This window comes from Scyliorhinus torazame, unplaced genomic scaffold (genome assembly GCF_047496885.1).
Source record: "Scyliorhinus torazame isolate Kashiwa2021f unplaced genomic scaffold, sScyTor2.1 scaffold_77, whole genome shotgun sequence".
In the NCBI taxonomy this organism is placed as follows: Eukaryota; Metazoa; Chordata; class Chondrichthyes; order Carcharhiniformes; family Scyliorhinidae; genus Scyliorhinus; species Scyliorhinus torazame.
In genome coordinates, this window is record NW_027307804.1 from 196351 (window position 1) to 214192 (window position 17842).

Consider the following 17842-nt stretch of genomic DNA (forward strand, 5'->3'; position numbering starts at 1 on the left):
TAGGTAGATAAACTCAATGTTTACTATCCCACTCCCAGAGAGACTTCACTCACTATAGATAGATAATCTCAATGTTTATTATCCCACTCCCAGAGAGTCTTCACTCACTATAGATAGATAAACTCAATGTTTACTGTCCCACTCCCAGAGAGAGAGACTTCACTCACTATAGATAGATAAACTCAATGTTTACTATCCCACTCCCAGAGAGACTTCACTCACTATAGGTAGATAAACTCAATGTTTACTATCCCACTCCCAGACAGTGAGACTTCACTCACTATAGATAGATAAACTCAAAGATTACTCTGCCACTCGCAGAGAGACTTCACTCACTATAGGTAGATAAACTCAATATTTACTATCCCACTCCCAGAGAGAGACTTCACTCACTATAGCTAGATAAACTCAATGTTTACTATCCCACTCCCAGAGAGAGACTTCACTCACTATAGATAGATAAACTCAATGATTACTCTCCCACTCCCAGAGAGACTTCACTCACTATAGGTAGATAAACTCAATGTTTACTATCCCACTCCCAGAAAGACTTCACTCACTATAGGTCGATAAACTCAATGTTTACACATCCCACTCCCAGAGAGAGAAACTTCACTCACTATAGATAGATAAACTCAATGTTTACTATCCCACTCCCAGAGAGACTTCACTCACTATAGATAGATAAACTCAATGTTTACTATCCCACTCCCAGAGAGACTTCACTCACTATAGATAGATAAACTCAATGTTTACTCTGCCACTCCCAGAGAGACTTCACTCACTATAGATAGATAAACTCAATGATTACTCTGCCACTCCCAGAGAGACTTCACTCACTATAGGTAGATAAACTCAATATTTACTATCCCACTCCCAGAGAGAGCGAATTCACTCACTATAGGTAGATAAACTTAATGTTTACTATCCCACCCACAGTTTTTAACATTCTCTCTAATTTTCCCATTGCCGGAATTCTCTCCCATACGGATTGTCTCTTTTCCTTTGCAGGATATGCCGAGTGAGATGAAGACGTTGTTGCTGATTCTGGGATGTCTGAGTGAGTAACATTCATTCAGGACGGTCGGCCATTGTACAACAAATACAATTGTCCACGTTCAGTATCTTCCCCTCAAAACCTCGAGAGGTTCTTCCTGACCAAAGAATTGGTTTGAAAGAGAGAAGTTGTTTTTTGGAGAGGTTTTATTGTAGGGTGTGTATTTAGGAGGGAGTTCAGGACGAGAGGAAGGTGGAGAGACTGAGAGCTTTCGGGAAGACAGTTCCCAGCTTGGAATGTTGGGATGAGGTTGTGGCCTCCACTGATTGGTTGACGGGTGTGGATGATGTGATGGGGTGGATGGGTGACATTTGAGGCTCAGGCATCTGGATTATACAGCAAGAGGAGGTAATGAGTGGTCTGGGATGATTTGATTTTGTGGATAATTGGGAAAGTTTGCACAATTACCTCAGTTCGAGAATTTGCCTGGGGAGGTGAGCCATTAGAAATAATTGAGGCACTGGAGAGAAGTGAGGCCCTGGAGGCAAGTGAGGCTTTGGAGGGAGGAGAGGTGCTGAAGGAATTTGAGGTAGTGGAGGGAGTTGAGACCCTGGAGGAATATTGGGCACTGGAGGGTGGTGAGCTGCTGGAGGGAAGCATGGCACTGGAGGGAGATGAGGATCTGGGTGGAGGTGACATACAGGAGGTAGGTTGGGAGCAGGAGGGAGAACAAAGAACAGCCTGGACCAGGCCCTTTGGCCCACCAAGCCTGCACCAATCCAGATTCCTTATTTAGACCGACTACATATTGCCCAAATGATCTGTGGCCTCCATTCCCGCCTATTCAAGTGAATATCGAAATACATGTTTTTTTTTTAAATTTAGAGTAACCAATTCTTTTTTTTTCCCAATTAAGGGGCAATTTAGCGTGGCCAATCCACCTAGCCTGCACATCTTTGAGTTGCGGGGCGAAACCCACGCAAACACGGGGAGAATGTGCAAACTTCACACAGACAGTGACCACGTGCCAGGATCGAACCTGGGACCTCGGAGCCGTGAGGCAGCAGAGCTAACCCACTGCGCTACCGCGCTGCCTATATCGAAGTACATCTTAAATGTTACCATCGTGCCTGCGTCCACACCTCCACTGGCAACGCATTCCAGGCATCGACCACCCTTTCCCCGCACATCGCACATCGCCCCTGAACTGATCCCTTCTCACCTGGAACCTGTGCCCCTGTCATTGAGTCTTCCAGCCTGGGACACAGCTTCCGACTATTCACCCTGTCTATACCTCTCGATAGTTTGTTGACCTCAATTAGGTGTCTCCACAGCCTCTGTCTTTCCAACGAAAATAATCCGAGTTTATTCCTGATGGCACCTGATAGCTAATAGGCAACATTCTGGGTAAACCTTCTTTGCACCCTCTCCACAGGATCCACGTCCTTCTGGTAGTGTGGTGACCAGAATTGCACGCAATATCCCAAATGTGGCCTAACTAAAGTTTTATACAACTGTAACACGACCAGGGGTGAAATTCTCCGTTATCGGCGCAAAAAACGGTGCAAATCCGATTTGCGTCACGTCGGAAAAATGGGTCGAAAGTCTCCGGGCTAGCAGCGACGTAACGGGATCCGCGCTTGCGCACGTGGTTCACGCCGTGCAGCGTCATACACGCCGCACGGCGGGACGGCTCATAAGGCCGCGCTGCTCCCCCCCACCCGACCGGAACACCCGACCGGAACACCCGACTGGATGGCTGGCCGCCGCTCAGCCCCGAGGTTCGAGTAACGGGATGTGGAGGCGCTCCTGGACGCAGTGGAGCAGAGGAGGGACGCCCTGTATCCCGGGCACGGCCGCAGAGTTGCCCCACGCCACAGCCGGCGTCTGTGGAGGGAAGTGGCAGAGGCCGTCACCGCTGTGGCCCTGACACCACGGACAGGCACCCAGTGCCACAAGAAGGTGAACGACCTCGTCAGAGCAGGCAGGGTGAGCCTCCCCCATATCCCCCCTCCCCCATATCCCCCATATCCCCCCTCCCCCATATCCCCATATTCCCCCATAATCCCCCATATCCCCCCCTCCCCCATATCCCCCATATCCCCAAGTGAATCCAGCCCTAACCTTAACCTCTGCAATGCACGCGCAACCGATGGCGTGCATTCATATACCTGCCTAACACTGTTGCCTTTTACCCCTGCCACCGCCCCCCCCCACAGGCGAAGCGCGCACACAACAATAGGGAGCATGTGAGGACTGGAGGAGGGCCCGCTGATGAGAGACCACTGACCGAACACGAGGAAAGGGCCCTGGAACTGGCTGGCGGACCTGAGGACCGGGAGGTTGCTGATGCAGAGGTCGGGGGCGTACTAGCGAGTGAGCCACCGACAGCCCGTCCCCATATCCCCCCTCCCCCATATCACCTGATCACTGCCTGCGTGTCTAACCAGCCCAAGCGAACATCTGCCGCCCAGATGGATCCCGGGTTCCTGCAGTTACCACACCCACACATAGATCCGATGCAACCACCGACCCGGAGACGAGCGAATAGGGTGACGGGTGGCTTGCGGCGGCTGCGGTCGCAGGTGGAGGAGTCCACCCGCGTCCAGGAGCTGGAAGTGGTGCCGGTCATGCGTGCCACCCAGGCCGACACCGCACGGGTGGCGTCCGCGGTGGAGGCAATGGGTGCGACGGTGTCAGACATGGGGAACGGTTTGCGAGGCCTGGGGCTTTCCGTGCAGGCGGCGTCTGTGGCCCAGGACATGGCTGCCCTCTCACAGGAGGCCATGAGCCAGTGCCAGCGCCAGATGGCAGAGGCGCTCAACACCATGGCCCAGTCTCAGCAGGCCATGGCCCAGTCTCAGCAGGCCATGGCCCAGTCTCAGCAGGCCATAGCCCAGTCTCTGCAGGCCATGGCCCAGTCTCAGCAGGCCATAGCCCAGTCTCTGCAGGCCATAGCCCAGTCTCTGCAGGCCATGGCCCAGTCTCTGCAGGCCATGGCCCAGTCTCTGCAGGCCATCGCTGAGGGCATCGGCGCCAGTGGCCATGTGCGAGCCGGCGTCGCACTGTCACAGACAGGGTTTGCCAACCCCCTGGGCTCCATGGCTGCAAACCTGCAGACCCCTGTCGATACCAGCACGGGCCTCCAGGACTGGCAGCGCCAGATGTCGGGGGCGCGTCGGATGGCCAGTCCGTTCGCATCCCCCACCCATGTAGAGGCCTGGGGGCCATCGGGCACCCCGAGGGAGGAGGAGGTGGTGTGGTCTGTCCCGGGTCCCCCTGTAGGGGAGGTCCCGGTACACCGCGACACCTCGGACTCCCCCCCTTCCGTCCCAGGTGCATCGGGTGGGCAACGGGCAGGACAGGCTGGCAGCTCGCCATCCCAGTCGCCCGGGCTGCAGCCTGGCCCATCTAGGCCAGGACGCCCCAGGAAACGGCCGCCAAAGGGATCCAGTGTCAGAGGGCAGGAATCACAGGAGTCCACCTCCAGTTCTGCTGTACCGTCTGGGGAACCACGTAGACGTAGTCAAAGGGCCCGTAAGGCCAAACAATTAGACATTGAGTAAGTTGGCACGGGTGTAGGGCACAGATGAGTTTTAGGGGCTAGGGCACGTGCATGAACTCCTTTGGTTATTAAAGTCAATGTTACACCTACAGAAGCTGCCTTTGTGCTCTGTCCAAAGTGTGCGGGGGTGTCATGTACGTTGAGCGCAAGTGTGTGTGTGAGGGGTGGTCTTACCTCAGCCCCAGGTGAGTCTGCCCCGTTCCCCCTGGGCCGCCATCAACATCCCCCCGGGCAGAGGACGGGACCGTGCGCTGCAGTGTCACAGCCGCATGCAGGGATGGTCCGGGTGGATGGTGGTACTGTGGCCATGGGTCAGACATAGTCCAACGATGTGGAGCCAGGAGCTCACCGCAGGGCGGGTTGTCATCATCCTCCATGGCCTGCAATAGACACGCGTCCACCCGCAACTGTGTGAGCCCGGCCCGTTGTGCCGCAGGTGGATCGGCAATGGGGGGGGGTGGTGTGCATGCGGGTGGGGTGGGTGGGGTTAGGGAGGGGGGTGAGGGTGCTGGGTGGGTGGATGGGTGGGGGGTGTGGGTGGTCGGCTGTTGCCATGGTGTGCGGTCTGTGGCCATACTACCCGATTCCCACGCCCATCTAGTCAGTGAAGCGGGCGGCTATCAGTCTGTCCCGTGCCCGCTGGGCCAGCTGGTAACGGTGGACAGCCACCCGCCTGTGTCTACCCCGTCTGCCCTGACCATTACCCCCATCCCCCTCACCTGGGGAGGACTGCGCCTCTTCCTGCTGCTCCTCCACTCCGCCCTCCTCTGCCTGCGGCCCATCGCCCCTCTGCTGGGCTATGTTGTGCAGGACGCAGCACACCACAATGATGCGGCCGACCCTATCTGACCGATACTGGAGGGCGCCCCCAGAGAGGTCCAGGCACCTGAAACGCATCTTCAGCACGCCAAAGCACCTCTCTATCACTCCCCTTGTCGCTACATGGGCATCATTGTAGCGGTTCTCCGCCTCATTGCGTGGCCTCCGTATAGGCGTCATCAGCCACGATCGCAATGGGTAGCCCCTGTCGCCCAGCAACCAGCCCCTCAGCCGGGGATGGCGTCCCTCGTACATGCTGGGGATGGATGACCGCGACAACACGTATGAGTCGTGTACACTGCCTGGGTAACGGGTGCAGACGTGCAGGATCATCATGCGGTGGTCGCAGACCACCTGTATGTTCATCGAATAGGTCCCCTTCCTATTGGTGAACACGGCCCTGTTATCTGCAGGTGGCCGCAGGTGGCACGGACCCCCCTCCCGGCACTCCCCCGGAGCCCAGCCTACTCTAACCACCCCCCCCCCGCCACACACACACACACAAGCCGAGACACACCTCTCCTCACGCAATCAGTCTGCGGCCACGCCATCGCCTGCCCAGAGCCAACCCCCCAGGCCGTCACTCACCTCCACGCTGGTCGGCGTGAGCCTGGAGCACAGGGTCACGCCGATGAAAAGGAGGTTTAATTTACGTCGACGTGAACGGTCATCACGTCGACGGGACTTCGGCCCATCCGGAAGGGAGAATATCGGCAGGCCGAAAATCGGCTGCCTTGCGCAGACCCGTGCCATTCTCCGCGGCAGCGGCGCCATTAACGCCCCGCCGACTTTTCTCCCTTCGGAGCCTGGGGCGGGGGCGGGATTCACGGCGGCCAACGGCCATTCTCCGACCCGCTGGGGGGTCGGAGAACGACGCCCCTGATAACTCTTGTACTCAAAGAAGGCCGATGAAGACAAGCATGCCATATGCTTCCTTGCCCATGTGATCCACCTGTATTGCCACTTTCATGGAACTATGGACCTGAATGCCCAGATCCCTCTGTATGTCAATGCTACTAAGGTTCTGCCATTTACTGTACAATTCACACTTGAATTTGATCTTCCAAAATGCATCATCTCGCATTTGTCCAGATTGAACTCCATCTGCCATTTCCCTGCCCAACTCTCCAATCTGTCTGTATTCTGCTGTATTCTCTGACGGCCCCCTTCACTATCTGCAACTTCACCTGTCTTATGTCACCTACAAACCTGCTAATCAGACCATCCACATTTTACTCCAGATCATTTATATATATGACCAACAACAGTGGTCCCAGCACTGATCCCTGTGGAACATCACTAGTTACAGTACTCCAGCCTGAAAAACTCCCTCCCACTGTTATTCTCTGTCTGCTGTTGCCGAGCCAGTTTTTTATCTATCCAGCTAGCACACCCCGAATCCCACATGACTTTACCCTTTGCACTAATCTGCCATGAGCGACCTTGTCAAAGTCAACAAAGAACAAAGAACAAAGAAATGTACAGCACAGGACCAGGCCCTTCGGCCCTCCAAGCCCGTGCCGACCATACTGCCCGACTAAACTACAATCTTGTACACTTCCTGGGTCCGTATCCTTCTATTCCCATCCTATTCATATATTTGTCAAGATGCCCCTTAAATGTCCCTATCGTCCCTGCTTCCACTACCTCCTCCGGTAGTGAGTTCCAGGCACCCACTACCCTCTGCGTAAAAAACTTGCCTCGTACATCTACTCTAAACCTTGCCCCTCTCACCTTAAACCTATGCCCCCTAGTAATTGACCCCTCTACCCTGGGGAAAAGCCTCTGACTATCCACTCTGTCTATGCCCCTCATAATTTTGTATACCTCTATCAGGTCGCCCCTCAACCTCCTTCGTTCCAGTGAGAACAAACCGAGTTTAATCAATCGCTCCTCATAGCTTATGCCCTCCATACCAGGCAACATTCTGGTAAATCTCTTCTGCACCCTCTCTAAAGCCTCCACATCCTTCTGGTAGTGTGGCGACCAGAATTGAACACTATACTCCAAGTGTGGCCTAACTAAGGTTCTATACAGCTGCAACATGACTTGCCAAATCTTATACTCAATGCCCCGGCCAATGAAGGCAAGCATGCCGTATGCCTTCTTGACTACCTTCTCCACCTGTGTTGCCCCTTTCAATGACCTGTGGACCTGTACTCCTAGATCTCTTTGACTTTCAATACTCTTGAGGGTTCTACCATTCACTGTATATTCCCTACCTGCATTAGCCCTTCCAAAATGCATTACCTCACATTTGTCCGGATTAAACTCCATCTGCCATCTCTCCGCCCAAGTCTCCAGACAATCTAAATCCTGCTGTATCCTCCGACAGTCCTCATCGCTATCCGCAATTCCACCAACCTTTGTGTCGTCTGCAAACTTACTAATCAGACCAGTTACATTTTCCTCCAAATCATTTATATATACTACAAACAGCAAAGGTCCCAACACTGATCCCTGTGGAACACCACTGGTCACAGCCCTCCAATTAGAAAAGCATCCCTCCATTGCTACCCTCTGCCTTCTATGGCCTAGCCAGTTCTGTATCCACCTTGCCAGTTCACCCCTGATCCCGTGTGACTTCACCTTTTGTACTAGTCTACCATGAGGGACCTTGTCAAAGGCCTTACTGAAGTCCATATAGACAACATCTACTGCCCTACCTGCATCAATCATCTTAGTGACCTCCTCGAAAAACTCTATCAAGTTAGTGAGACACGACCTCCCCTTCACAAAACCGTGCTGCCTCTCACTAATACGTCCATTTGCTTCCAAATGGGAGTAGATCCTGTCTCGAAGAATTCTCTCCAGTAATTTCCCTACCACTGAAGTAAGGCTCACCGGCCTGTAGTTCCCGGGATTATCCTTGCTACCCTTCTTAAACAGAGGAACAACATTAGCTATTCTCCAGTCCTCCGGGACATCCCCTGAAGACAGCGACGATCCAAAGATTTCTGTCAAGGCCTCAGCAATTTCCTCTCCAGCCTCTTTCAGTATTCTGGGGTAGATCCCATCAGGCCCAGGGGACTTATCTACCTTAATATTTTTTAAGACACCCAACACCTCGTCTTTTTGGATCTCAATGTGACCCAGGCTATCTACACACCCTTCTCCAGGCTCAACATCTACCAATTTCTTCTCTTTGGTGAATACTGATGCAAAGTATTCATTTAGTACCTCGCCCATTTCCTCTGGCTCCACACATAGATTCCCTTGCCTATCCTTCAGTGGGCCAACCCTTTCCCTGGCTACCCTCTTGCTTTTTATGTACGTGTAAAAAGCCTTGGGATTTTCCTTAACCCTATTTGCCAATGACTTTTCATGACCCCTTCTAGCCCTCCTGACTCCTTGCTTAAGTTCCTTCCTACTTTCCTTATATGCCACACAGGCTTCGTCTGTTCCCAGCCTTTTAGCCCTGACAAATGCCTCCTTTTTCTTTTTGACGAGGCCTACAATATCACTCGTCATCCAAGGTTCCCGAAAATTGCCGTATTTATCTTTCTTCCTCACAGGAACATGCCTGTCCTGTATTCCTTTCAACTGACACTTGAAAGCCTCCCACATGTCAGATGTTGATTTGCCCTCAAACATCCGCCCCCAATCTATGTTCTTCAGTTCCCGCCTAATATTGTTATAATTAGCCTTCCCCCAATTTAGCACATTCATCCTCGGACCACTCTTATCCTTGTCCACCAGTACTTTAAAACTTACTGAATTGTGGTCACTGTTACCGAAATGCTCCCCTACTGAAACATCTACCACCTGGCTGGGCTCATTCCCCAATACCAGGTCCAGTATCGCCCCTTCCCTAGTTGGACTGTTTACATATTGTTTTAAGAAGCCCTCCTGGATGCTCCTTACAAACTCCGCCCCGTCTAAGCCCCTGGCACTAAGTGAGTCCCAGTCAATATTGGGGAAGTTGAAGTCTCCCATCACCACAACCCTGTTGTTTTTACTCTTTTCCAAAATCTGTCTACCTATCTGCTCCTCTATCTCCCGCTGGCTGTTGGGAGGCCTGTAGTATACCCCCAACATTGTGACTGCACCCTTCTTATTCCTGATCTCTACCCATATAGCCTCACTGCCCTCTGAGGTGTCCTCTCGCAGTATAGCTGTGATATTCTCCCGAACAAGTAGCGCAACTCCGCCTCCCCTTTTACATCCCCCTCTATCCCGCCTGAAACATCTAAATCCTGGAACGTTTAGCTGCCAATCCTGCCCTTCCCTCAACCAGGTCTCTGTAATGGCAACAACATCATAGTTCCAAGTAGTAATCCAAGCTCTAAGTTCATCTGCCTTACCCGTAATGCTCCTTGCATTAAAACATATGCACTTCAGGCCACCAGACCCGCTGTGTTGAGCAACTTTTCCCCGTCTGCTCTGCCTCAGAGCCACACTGTCCCTATTCCCTAGTTCTCCCTCAATGCTCTCACCTTCTGACCTATTGCTCCCGCGCCCACCCCCCTGCCATACTAGTTTAAACCCTCCCGTGTGACACTAGCAAACCTCGCGGCCAGGATATTTATGCCTCTCCGGTTTAGATGCAACCCGTCCATCTTATACAGGTCACACCTGCCCCGGAAGAGCTCCCAGTGGTCCAGATAACGGAAACCCTCCCTCCTACACCAGCTGTTTAGCCACGTGTTTGTCTGCTCTATCTTCCTATTTCTAGCCTCACTGGCACGTGGCACAGGGAGTAATCCCGAGATCACAACCCTCGAGGTCCTGTCTTTTAACTTTCTGCCTAGCTCCCTGAACTCCTGCTGCAGGACCTCATGCCCCTTCCTGCCTATGTCGTTAGTACCAATATGTACAACGACCTCTGCCTGTTTGCCCTCCCCCTTCAGGATTCCCTCTACCCGTTCGGAGACATCCTGGACCCTGGCACCAGGGAGGCAACATACCAACCTGGAGTCTCTTTCACGTCCACAGAAGCGCCTATCTGTGCCCCTGACTATAGAGTCCCCTATTACTATTACTCTTCTGCGCTTTGACCCTCCCTTCTGAACATCAGAGCCAGCCGTGGTGCCACTGCTCTGGCTGCTGCTGTTTTCCCCTGATAGGCTATCCCCCCCGACAGTATCCAAAGGGGTATATCTGTTCGAGAGGGGGACAACCACAGGGGATTCCTGCACTGACTACCTGCCCTTTCTGGTGGTCACCCATTTCTCTGCCTGCACCTTGGGTGTGACCACATTTACATAACTGCGATCTATGACGCTTTCCGCCACCTGCATGCTCCTAAGTGCATCCAATTGCTGCTCCAACCGAACCATGCGGTCTGTGAGGAGCTGCAGTTGGGTGCACTTTCTGCAGATGAAGCCATCCGGGACGCTGGAAGCCTCCCGGACCTGCCACATCTCACAGTCAGAGCACAGCACCCCTCTAACTGACATTGCGTCAATTAATTAAAATTAAAATTTGTCTCTTTTTTTTTTATAAATACTTTTTTTTTAAATTGCAAAGTTACTGTCAACTATCTGTTTCCTAGCACTAGATTTCTAATAGAAATGCGATAGCTAACTATACTATTCTCCGATCTCTGGCTTAGATATCCTCTAAATTATAATTAAGTTATTATGTTTAATTAGTTCCCAAATACTCAAAGTTTTTTTAAATTTAGGTTAGAATCCCAACCAGCCACTCAGGTCACAGCTTTTCTGTGATGTCACTTCAGTTTCCCCCCGACACACACAATTTGAAAAAAGGTATAAAAGTAAAAATCACTTACTTACCTTCTTACCTTCTGAGTGTCTGAGATGTTCTCAGGTTCTCTCGCTGACAGAGACTGCTCCTCCACCTCCGAACCTTGACCTGCACAATGCTAATAATATAATAATATAATATGGCACTTACCTTACACCAATGGGTTTTATTATTAGGTTAGAGGAGGAGGGCGGGTGGGAGACACTACACGTGTAGTGTCTCGGGTTTCCTCTCCACCAGAATTTATTGGTTGCGGGGGGGGGAAACTTGCCAGAGGTAGAACTTCCGGTTCCCGCCTTATATAAAAACAAATAAAACAGAAAAGAAGAACAGACACGGGACCAGGCAAGGCTTTTTAAATTCACTACTCACCTCCCAGAAGGCCCCTGCTCACCGCTGCCGCCGAAATCCAAAGGGCTGCTCCTGTAAAGGTAAGGCTTTTAAATACACTACTCACCTCCAAGAAGGCCCCTGCGCACCGCTGCCGCCGAAATCCAAAGGGCTGCTCCTGTAAAGGTAAGAGCTTTTAAACTCACTACTCACCTCCCAGAAGGCCCCTGCGCACCGCTGCCGCCGAAATCCAAAGGGCTGCTCCTGTAAAGGTAAGGCTTTTAAACTCACTACTCACCTCCCAGAAGGCCCCTGCGCACCGCTGCCGCCGAAATCCAAAGGGCTGCTCCTGTAAAGGTAAGTGGTTTTAAATTTGCTACTCACCTCCAAGAAGGCCCCTGCGCACCGCTGCCGCCGAAATCCATGAGGTCCAAATGAGGTCCTTATTAAAGTCCATGTAGGTGACATCCACGGCCTTTCCCTCATCAATTAAGTTTGCCACCGCCTGAAAAACTATCAAGATTCCCCGAACAAAGTTAGTTGCCTATTCCTAACAAGTCTATTCGCTTCCAAATGTGAATAAATCCTGTCCCTCAGTATCTTCTCCAACAGCTTTCCCACCACTGACGTCAGGCTCTCCGGCCTATAATTACCAGGATTATCCCTGGTTCCATTACATGGATCAGAGGATTTACAGCGCAGAAGGAGGCCATTTGGCCCATCGAGTCTGCACCGGTCTTTGGAAAGACCACCGCACTTAAGCCCTCACTTCCACCCTATTCCCATAACCCAGTAACCCCTCCTAACCTTTTTGGACACTAAAGGCAATTTATCATTGGCCAATCCACCTAACCTGCACATCTTTGGACTGTGGGAGGAAACCGGGGCACCCGGAGGAAACCCACGCAGGCACGTGTTTCCAAAGATGTGCAGGGTCCATTCTTAAGCAAAGGGGCAATATTGGCTATTCTCCAGCCATCGAAAAGGCTGAAGTCTGCAGGGAGTTGTGCGGTGGAGTTTGAAGGATTTATTGCTGATTCAAGACTTCTGCACAGATGAGTTACTCCAAGATATGGGTGCGCTGGAGGGAGATGAGGAGCTGGAGGGAGGTGAGGCACTGGAGGCAGGTGAGGAGCTGGAGGGAGGTGAGGAGCCGGAGGGAGGTGAGGAGCTGGAGGGAGGTGAGGAGCCGGAGGGAGGTGAGGAGCCGGAGGGAGGTGAGGAGCTGGAGGGAGGTGAGGAGATGGGGGGAGGTGAGGAGCTGGAGGGAGGTGAGGTGTTGGAGGGAGGTGATGTGTTGGAGGGAGGTTAGGTGCTGGAGGGAGTTGAGGTGTTGGAGGGAGGTGAGGAGCTGGAGGGAGGTGAGGTGTTGGAGGGAGGTGAGGTGCTGGAGGGAGGTTAGGTGCTGGAGGGAAGTGACGTATTGGAGGAAGGTGAGGTGTTGGAGGGAGGTGAGGAGCTGGAGGGAAGTGAGGTGTTGGAGGGAGGTGATGTGTTGGAGGGAGGTGATGTGTTGGAGGGAGGTGAGGTGCTGGAGGGAAGTGAGGTTTTGGAGGGAGGGGGGAGCTGGAGGGAGGTGAGGTGTTGAAGGAAGGTGTGGTGTTGGAGGGAGGTGAGGCACTGGAGGCAGGTGAGGAGCTGGAGGGAGGTGAGGAGCCGGAGGGAGGTGAGGAGCTGGAGGGAGGTGAGGAGATGGGGGGAGGTGAGGAGCTGGAGGGAGGTGAGGCATTGGACGGAGGTGAGGAGCTGGAGGGAGGTGAGGTGTTGGAGGGAGGTGATGTGTTGGAGGGAGGTTAGGTGCTGGAGGGAGTTGAGGTGTTGGAGGGAGGTGAGGAGCTGGAGGGAGGTGAGGTGTTGGAGGGAGGTGAGGTGCTGGAGGGAGGTTAGGTGCTGGAGGGAAGTGACGTATTGGAGGAAGGTGAGGTGTTGGAGGGAGGTGAGGAGCTGGAGGGAAGTGAGGTGTTGGAGGGAGGTGATGTGTTGGAGGGAGGTGAGGTGCTGGAGGGAAGTGAGGTTTTGGAGGGAGGGGGGAGCTGGAGGGAGGTGAGGTGTTGAAGGAAGGTGTGGTGTTGGAGGGAGGTTAGGTGTTGGAGGGAGGTGAGGTGTTGGAGGGAGGTGAGTTGTTGGAGGGAGCTGAGGTGTTGGAGGGAGGTGAGGTGTTGGAGGGAGTTGAGGTGTTGGAGGGAGGTGAGGTATTGGAGGTGGGTGAGGAGCTGGAGGGAGGTTAGGTGTTGGAGGGAGGTGAGGAGCTGGAGGGAGGTTAGGTATTGGAGGGATGTGAGGTGTTGGAGGGAGGTGAGGTGTTGGAGGGAGGTTAGGTGTTGGAGGGAGGTGAGGTGTTGGAGGGAGGTGAGTTGTTGGAGGGAGCTGAGGTGTTGGAGGGAGGTGAGGTGTTGGAGGGAGCTGAGGTGTTGGAGGGAGGTGAGGTGTTGGAGGGAGGTGAGGTATTGGAGGTGGGTGAGGAGCTGGAGGGAGGTTAGGTGTTGGAGGGAGGTGAGGCAGTGGAAGGAGGAGCTCGAGGGAGGCAAGGTGGTGGAGGGGGTGAGGTCGTTCAGGAGACGTTTGGGGGGAGGGAGGGGTTCAGAGGGAGTGTTTTGGGAGGGAGGGTTTGGGTGGAGGGAGGGGTCGGCCGGAGAGTGCCACCCAAGAACCCTGGCAATGCCACCTTGTCCTTTCCCCGATCACCCTGGGAAATTCTCCCCCCCCCCATCCCCTCAGGAGTCATTACGTGTGCTCCATGCGTGTGTGGGCCAGGACTAACGGCACCCTGGCGAGGTCTCCCGGTCACGGCCTTTCCCTGGGCACCGGGAGAATCCGGCATCTGGGCATTGAAATCAGCCAGTGGGGGTGAGATCCAGATCATGATGCCTGCCGAGGGTCGCTTGAATCTCACAAGACATTTTGACCGTTGCGTATTTCTGGAGATTCAACAGCCTCGTCCTGACACCAAGTCGCGTGCGATTGGCCACTAAATCTCACCCTCTGCTCCTCTGTCCACAGGTGCTGCCAGACCTGCTGAGTTTACCCAGCATCCTCTGTAATGAAAATTAATCTTTCTAACTCAACCTGGAGTAAACTCAATTAGCCAATCTCCGGTTTGCTCCCACAGACCCAAGTTGCGCCGGTTCGGTGGGATTAGGGGGACAGGGCCCTGGAGGGAGGGAGCTTTTGGCACGTTTACGAGTGCATTCCGGCGCTCACAGCGCTGAGAAAGACCACGCTATCGACCGGGACTCTGCTGTAATCCAGGGCCTCAGTGAGAACACCCCACCGAGGCCGAACTTAATCCCTTTTCCGACACGGAAGAACTCCGCTCGCCAGAACTCCTCAGTGTAAGAGGAGATCGCGACGTCATTTTAAAATGGAGGCCGATCTTTGGACCCTCTGAGTCGGCCCTGGACTGAGCTGCACTTGTCTAAGGATCCAAGGCGGGGAGGTTACATCCTAAAGCCTCGATAGATCAGGTGAGCTGCATATTCGACGGAGGTTAGCTGCCTCACTAATATGCTGACTTGACAAATACTCATCCTGCCCACAATGGGCGGGATGCAGATGGTGATGTTTCGCCAGATCCCGTTAGATCTTGTGAGGTTTTGTGAGCTGGGTAAATCCCGGAAGAGGCCTCTCCTGACATCTACCCTGTTTGTGTGGGACACGGGATCACAGCCGTGTCTGAGATCCGCTCTCACTGAGGAGAATCCCAGTGGATTTCGGAATGATGTCAGCACATCCTGATCATTAGTCAGACCAATGGGCCAGGGATTAAATCCAGGGAAAGGGAGGATGTGGATCCGACAGAGTGAAACATGGGGAATATCGGGAGATTCCCAGGGGAAGTGAGGTAAAGATCCTGGAAAGTATCGAGGAATCTTGGGTGGGAAATTTAGTGGAACAAGGAGTTGAGGTTTTCAGGTTGAAAGAATGAAAGGAGTCTGCAGTTTGTTGGAGCTGGGGGTCGGGGGTGAGGGTGGGGGGTTCCGGGTACTGGTCTCGGGAAGGAGCAGAGATTCCCGCTTTCATTTCAGGGATTTGATAGCAGAGCAGTGGGTGAAAGGGAGGTTTTTAATGTTTCAATGGAGACGAGTCAGTGTGGAACATTTCCTAAACTTTATCTTTACAATCAACAGATTGCTGCCATTTCCTGTCTGCCGACCCGTGTGTGAATCACACAGTCCTGGACCAGCCATGGAGGAGCACAAACTGTGCTAACACTGACTGTTCTAGTTTTCAATGTGACGACAACCTTCTCACTGGATGGTACAGATTCAACGGGTAAGTCCACGGGAAACTCAATTAAACTCATCAGTGAAACTTCAGAGAAACTGGGATCATTATTCGGAGCAATGGGGCTGGGAGTGAATCCTGGGAAAGGGAAGATGTAGAGCGGGACTCTCCACTCCCGCGCCGAAGTGGCCGCGCCGTTGTGATCGCCGTCGAGGTTCACGACGCCGCGAAACGGCCCCGATCCCGACCGATTCAGGCCCTGACAATGGGCCAGGATCGGGGCCGCGTCATCTACCCGCGCCAGGCCTTGTCGCCCGCGTAAAGGCGGCGCCGCATAACTGGCGTCACCCGCGCATGCGTGGTTGCCGTTCTCTCTCAGTCCGCCCCGCAAGAAGATGGGGGATGGATCTTGCAGGGCTGTGGAAGGAAGGAGGTCCTCCTTCAGAGAGGACAGCACGACGATCGGTGGGCACCGATCGCGGGCCACCCCACATTTCAGGTACCCCCCGGTGCAGGATCCCCCCCCCCCCACCCCCACCGACCCCCCAGCGTTCACGCACCGCTCACGACGGCAGCGACCAGGTGTGGACGGCGCCAGGGGGAACCCGCCGTTTTGGCCTGGCCGCTCGGCCAATCCGGGCCTGAGAATAGCGGGGGTGCCGGAGAATCGCCATTTTGGGTGTCTCCGGCGATTCTCCGGCCTGCGGCCCGCGAAACTCGACCGGGCCGTTCCCGCCGCTTGGGAGAATCGCGGGAGGGCGTCGGACCGGCGTCCCGAAAATTTTTGGCGGCCCAGGCGATTCTCCCAACCGGCGCGGGAGTGGAGAATCTCGCCCGCAGATTCTACAGAGTGGGAAACATGGGGAATAATGGGAGATTCCCAGGAAGGTAGCACTGAGACAGAGAGGAAAGGCATTGCTGGGATGGGGGGAAATATTTGTGAACGTGGAAAGATTCAGGGTGCAGAACGAGGCCATTCGATCCATTGTATCCATGCTGGTTGACAAAGCAGAGCGCCCCCTTCTGGCTCTGTCAGACGGTTCACACCGCCCTGTGGGTGAAAAGATTCCTCCTCATCCCCCCATCAATCTGCCAACAATTATTTTCAATCTTTGCTCCTGGTTATTGACCTCTCTGCCAATTGAAACTGGTTCTTCCTAATCCACTCGCTCCAGATTCCTCCCCATTTTAGACATCACAATTAAGAAGAACAATACAAAGAACATTACAGCACAGGAACAGGCCCTTCGGCCCTCCCAGCCTGCGCCGATCCAGATCCTTTATCGAAACCTGTTGCCTATTTTCCAAGGATCTACTTCCCTCTGTTCCCCGCCCGTTCATATATCTGTCTAGATGCATCTTAAGTGATGCTATCGTGCCCGCCTCTACCACCTCCGCTGGCAAAGCGTTCCAGGCACCCACCACCCTCTGCGTAAAAAACTTTCCACGCACATCTCCCTTAAACTTTCCCCCTCTCACCTTGAAATCGTGATCCCTTGTAATTGACACCCCCACTCTTGGAAAAAGCTTGTTGCTATCCACCCTGCCCATACCTCTCATAATTTTGTAGACCTCAATCAGGTCCCCCCTCAACCTCCGTCTTTCCAATGAAAACAATCCTAATCTACTCAACCTTTCTTCATAGCTTGCACCCTCCATACCAGGCAACATCCTGGGGAACCTCCTCTGCACCCTCTCTAAAGCATCCACATCCTTCTGGTAATGTGGTGACCAGAACTGCACGCAGTATTCCAAATGTGGCCTAACCAAAGTCCTATACAACTGTAACGTGACCTGCCGACTCTTGTACTCAATACCCCGTCCGATGAAGGCAAGCATGCTGTATGCCTTCTTGACCACTCTATTGACCTGCGTTGCCACCTTCAGGGTACAATGGACCTGAACTCCCAGATCTCTCTGTACATCAATTTTCCCCAGGACTCTTCCATTGCCCATATAGTCCGCTCTTGAATTCGATCTTCCAAAATGCATCACCTCGCATTTGCCTGGATTGAACTCCATCTGCCATTTCTCTGCCCAACTCTCCAATCTATCTATATTTTGCTGTATTCTCTGACAGTCCTCCTCGCTATCTGCAACTCCACCAATCTTAGTATCATCTGCAAACTTGCTAATCAGACCACCTATACCTTCGTCCAGATCATTTATGTATATCACAAACAACAGTGGTCCGAGCA

At 53.3% G+C, this 17842-nt stretch overlaps 1 protein-coding gene across 1 annotated transcript in view; it reads left to right on the forward strand.

Moving 5' to 3' along the window:
* The first annotated feature begins 1011 nt into the window (after window positions 1–1011).
* Window positions 1012–17842, forward strand: part of LOC140405565 (pancreatic secretory granule membrane major glycoprotein GP2-like) — a 103536-nt gene continuing 86705 nt past the window's right edge. Inside the window, exons 1-2 of the mRNA XM_072494124.1 lie at window positions 1012–1060; window positions 15548–15692. Of these exons, the coding sequence (XP_072350225.1) occupies window positions 1015–1060; window positions 15548–15692 (191 nt within the window). The 5' untranslated portion in view covers window positions 1012–1014. The remainder of the gene's footprint in view (window positions 1061–15547; window positions 15693–17842) is intronic.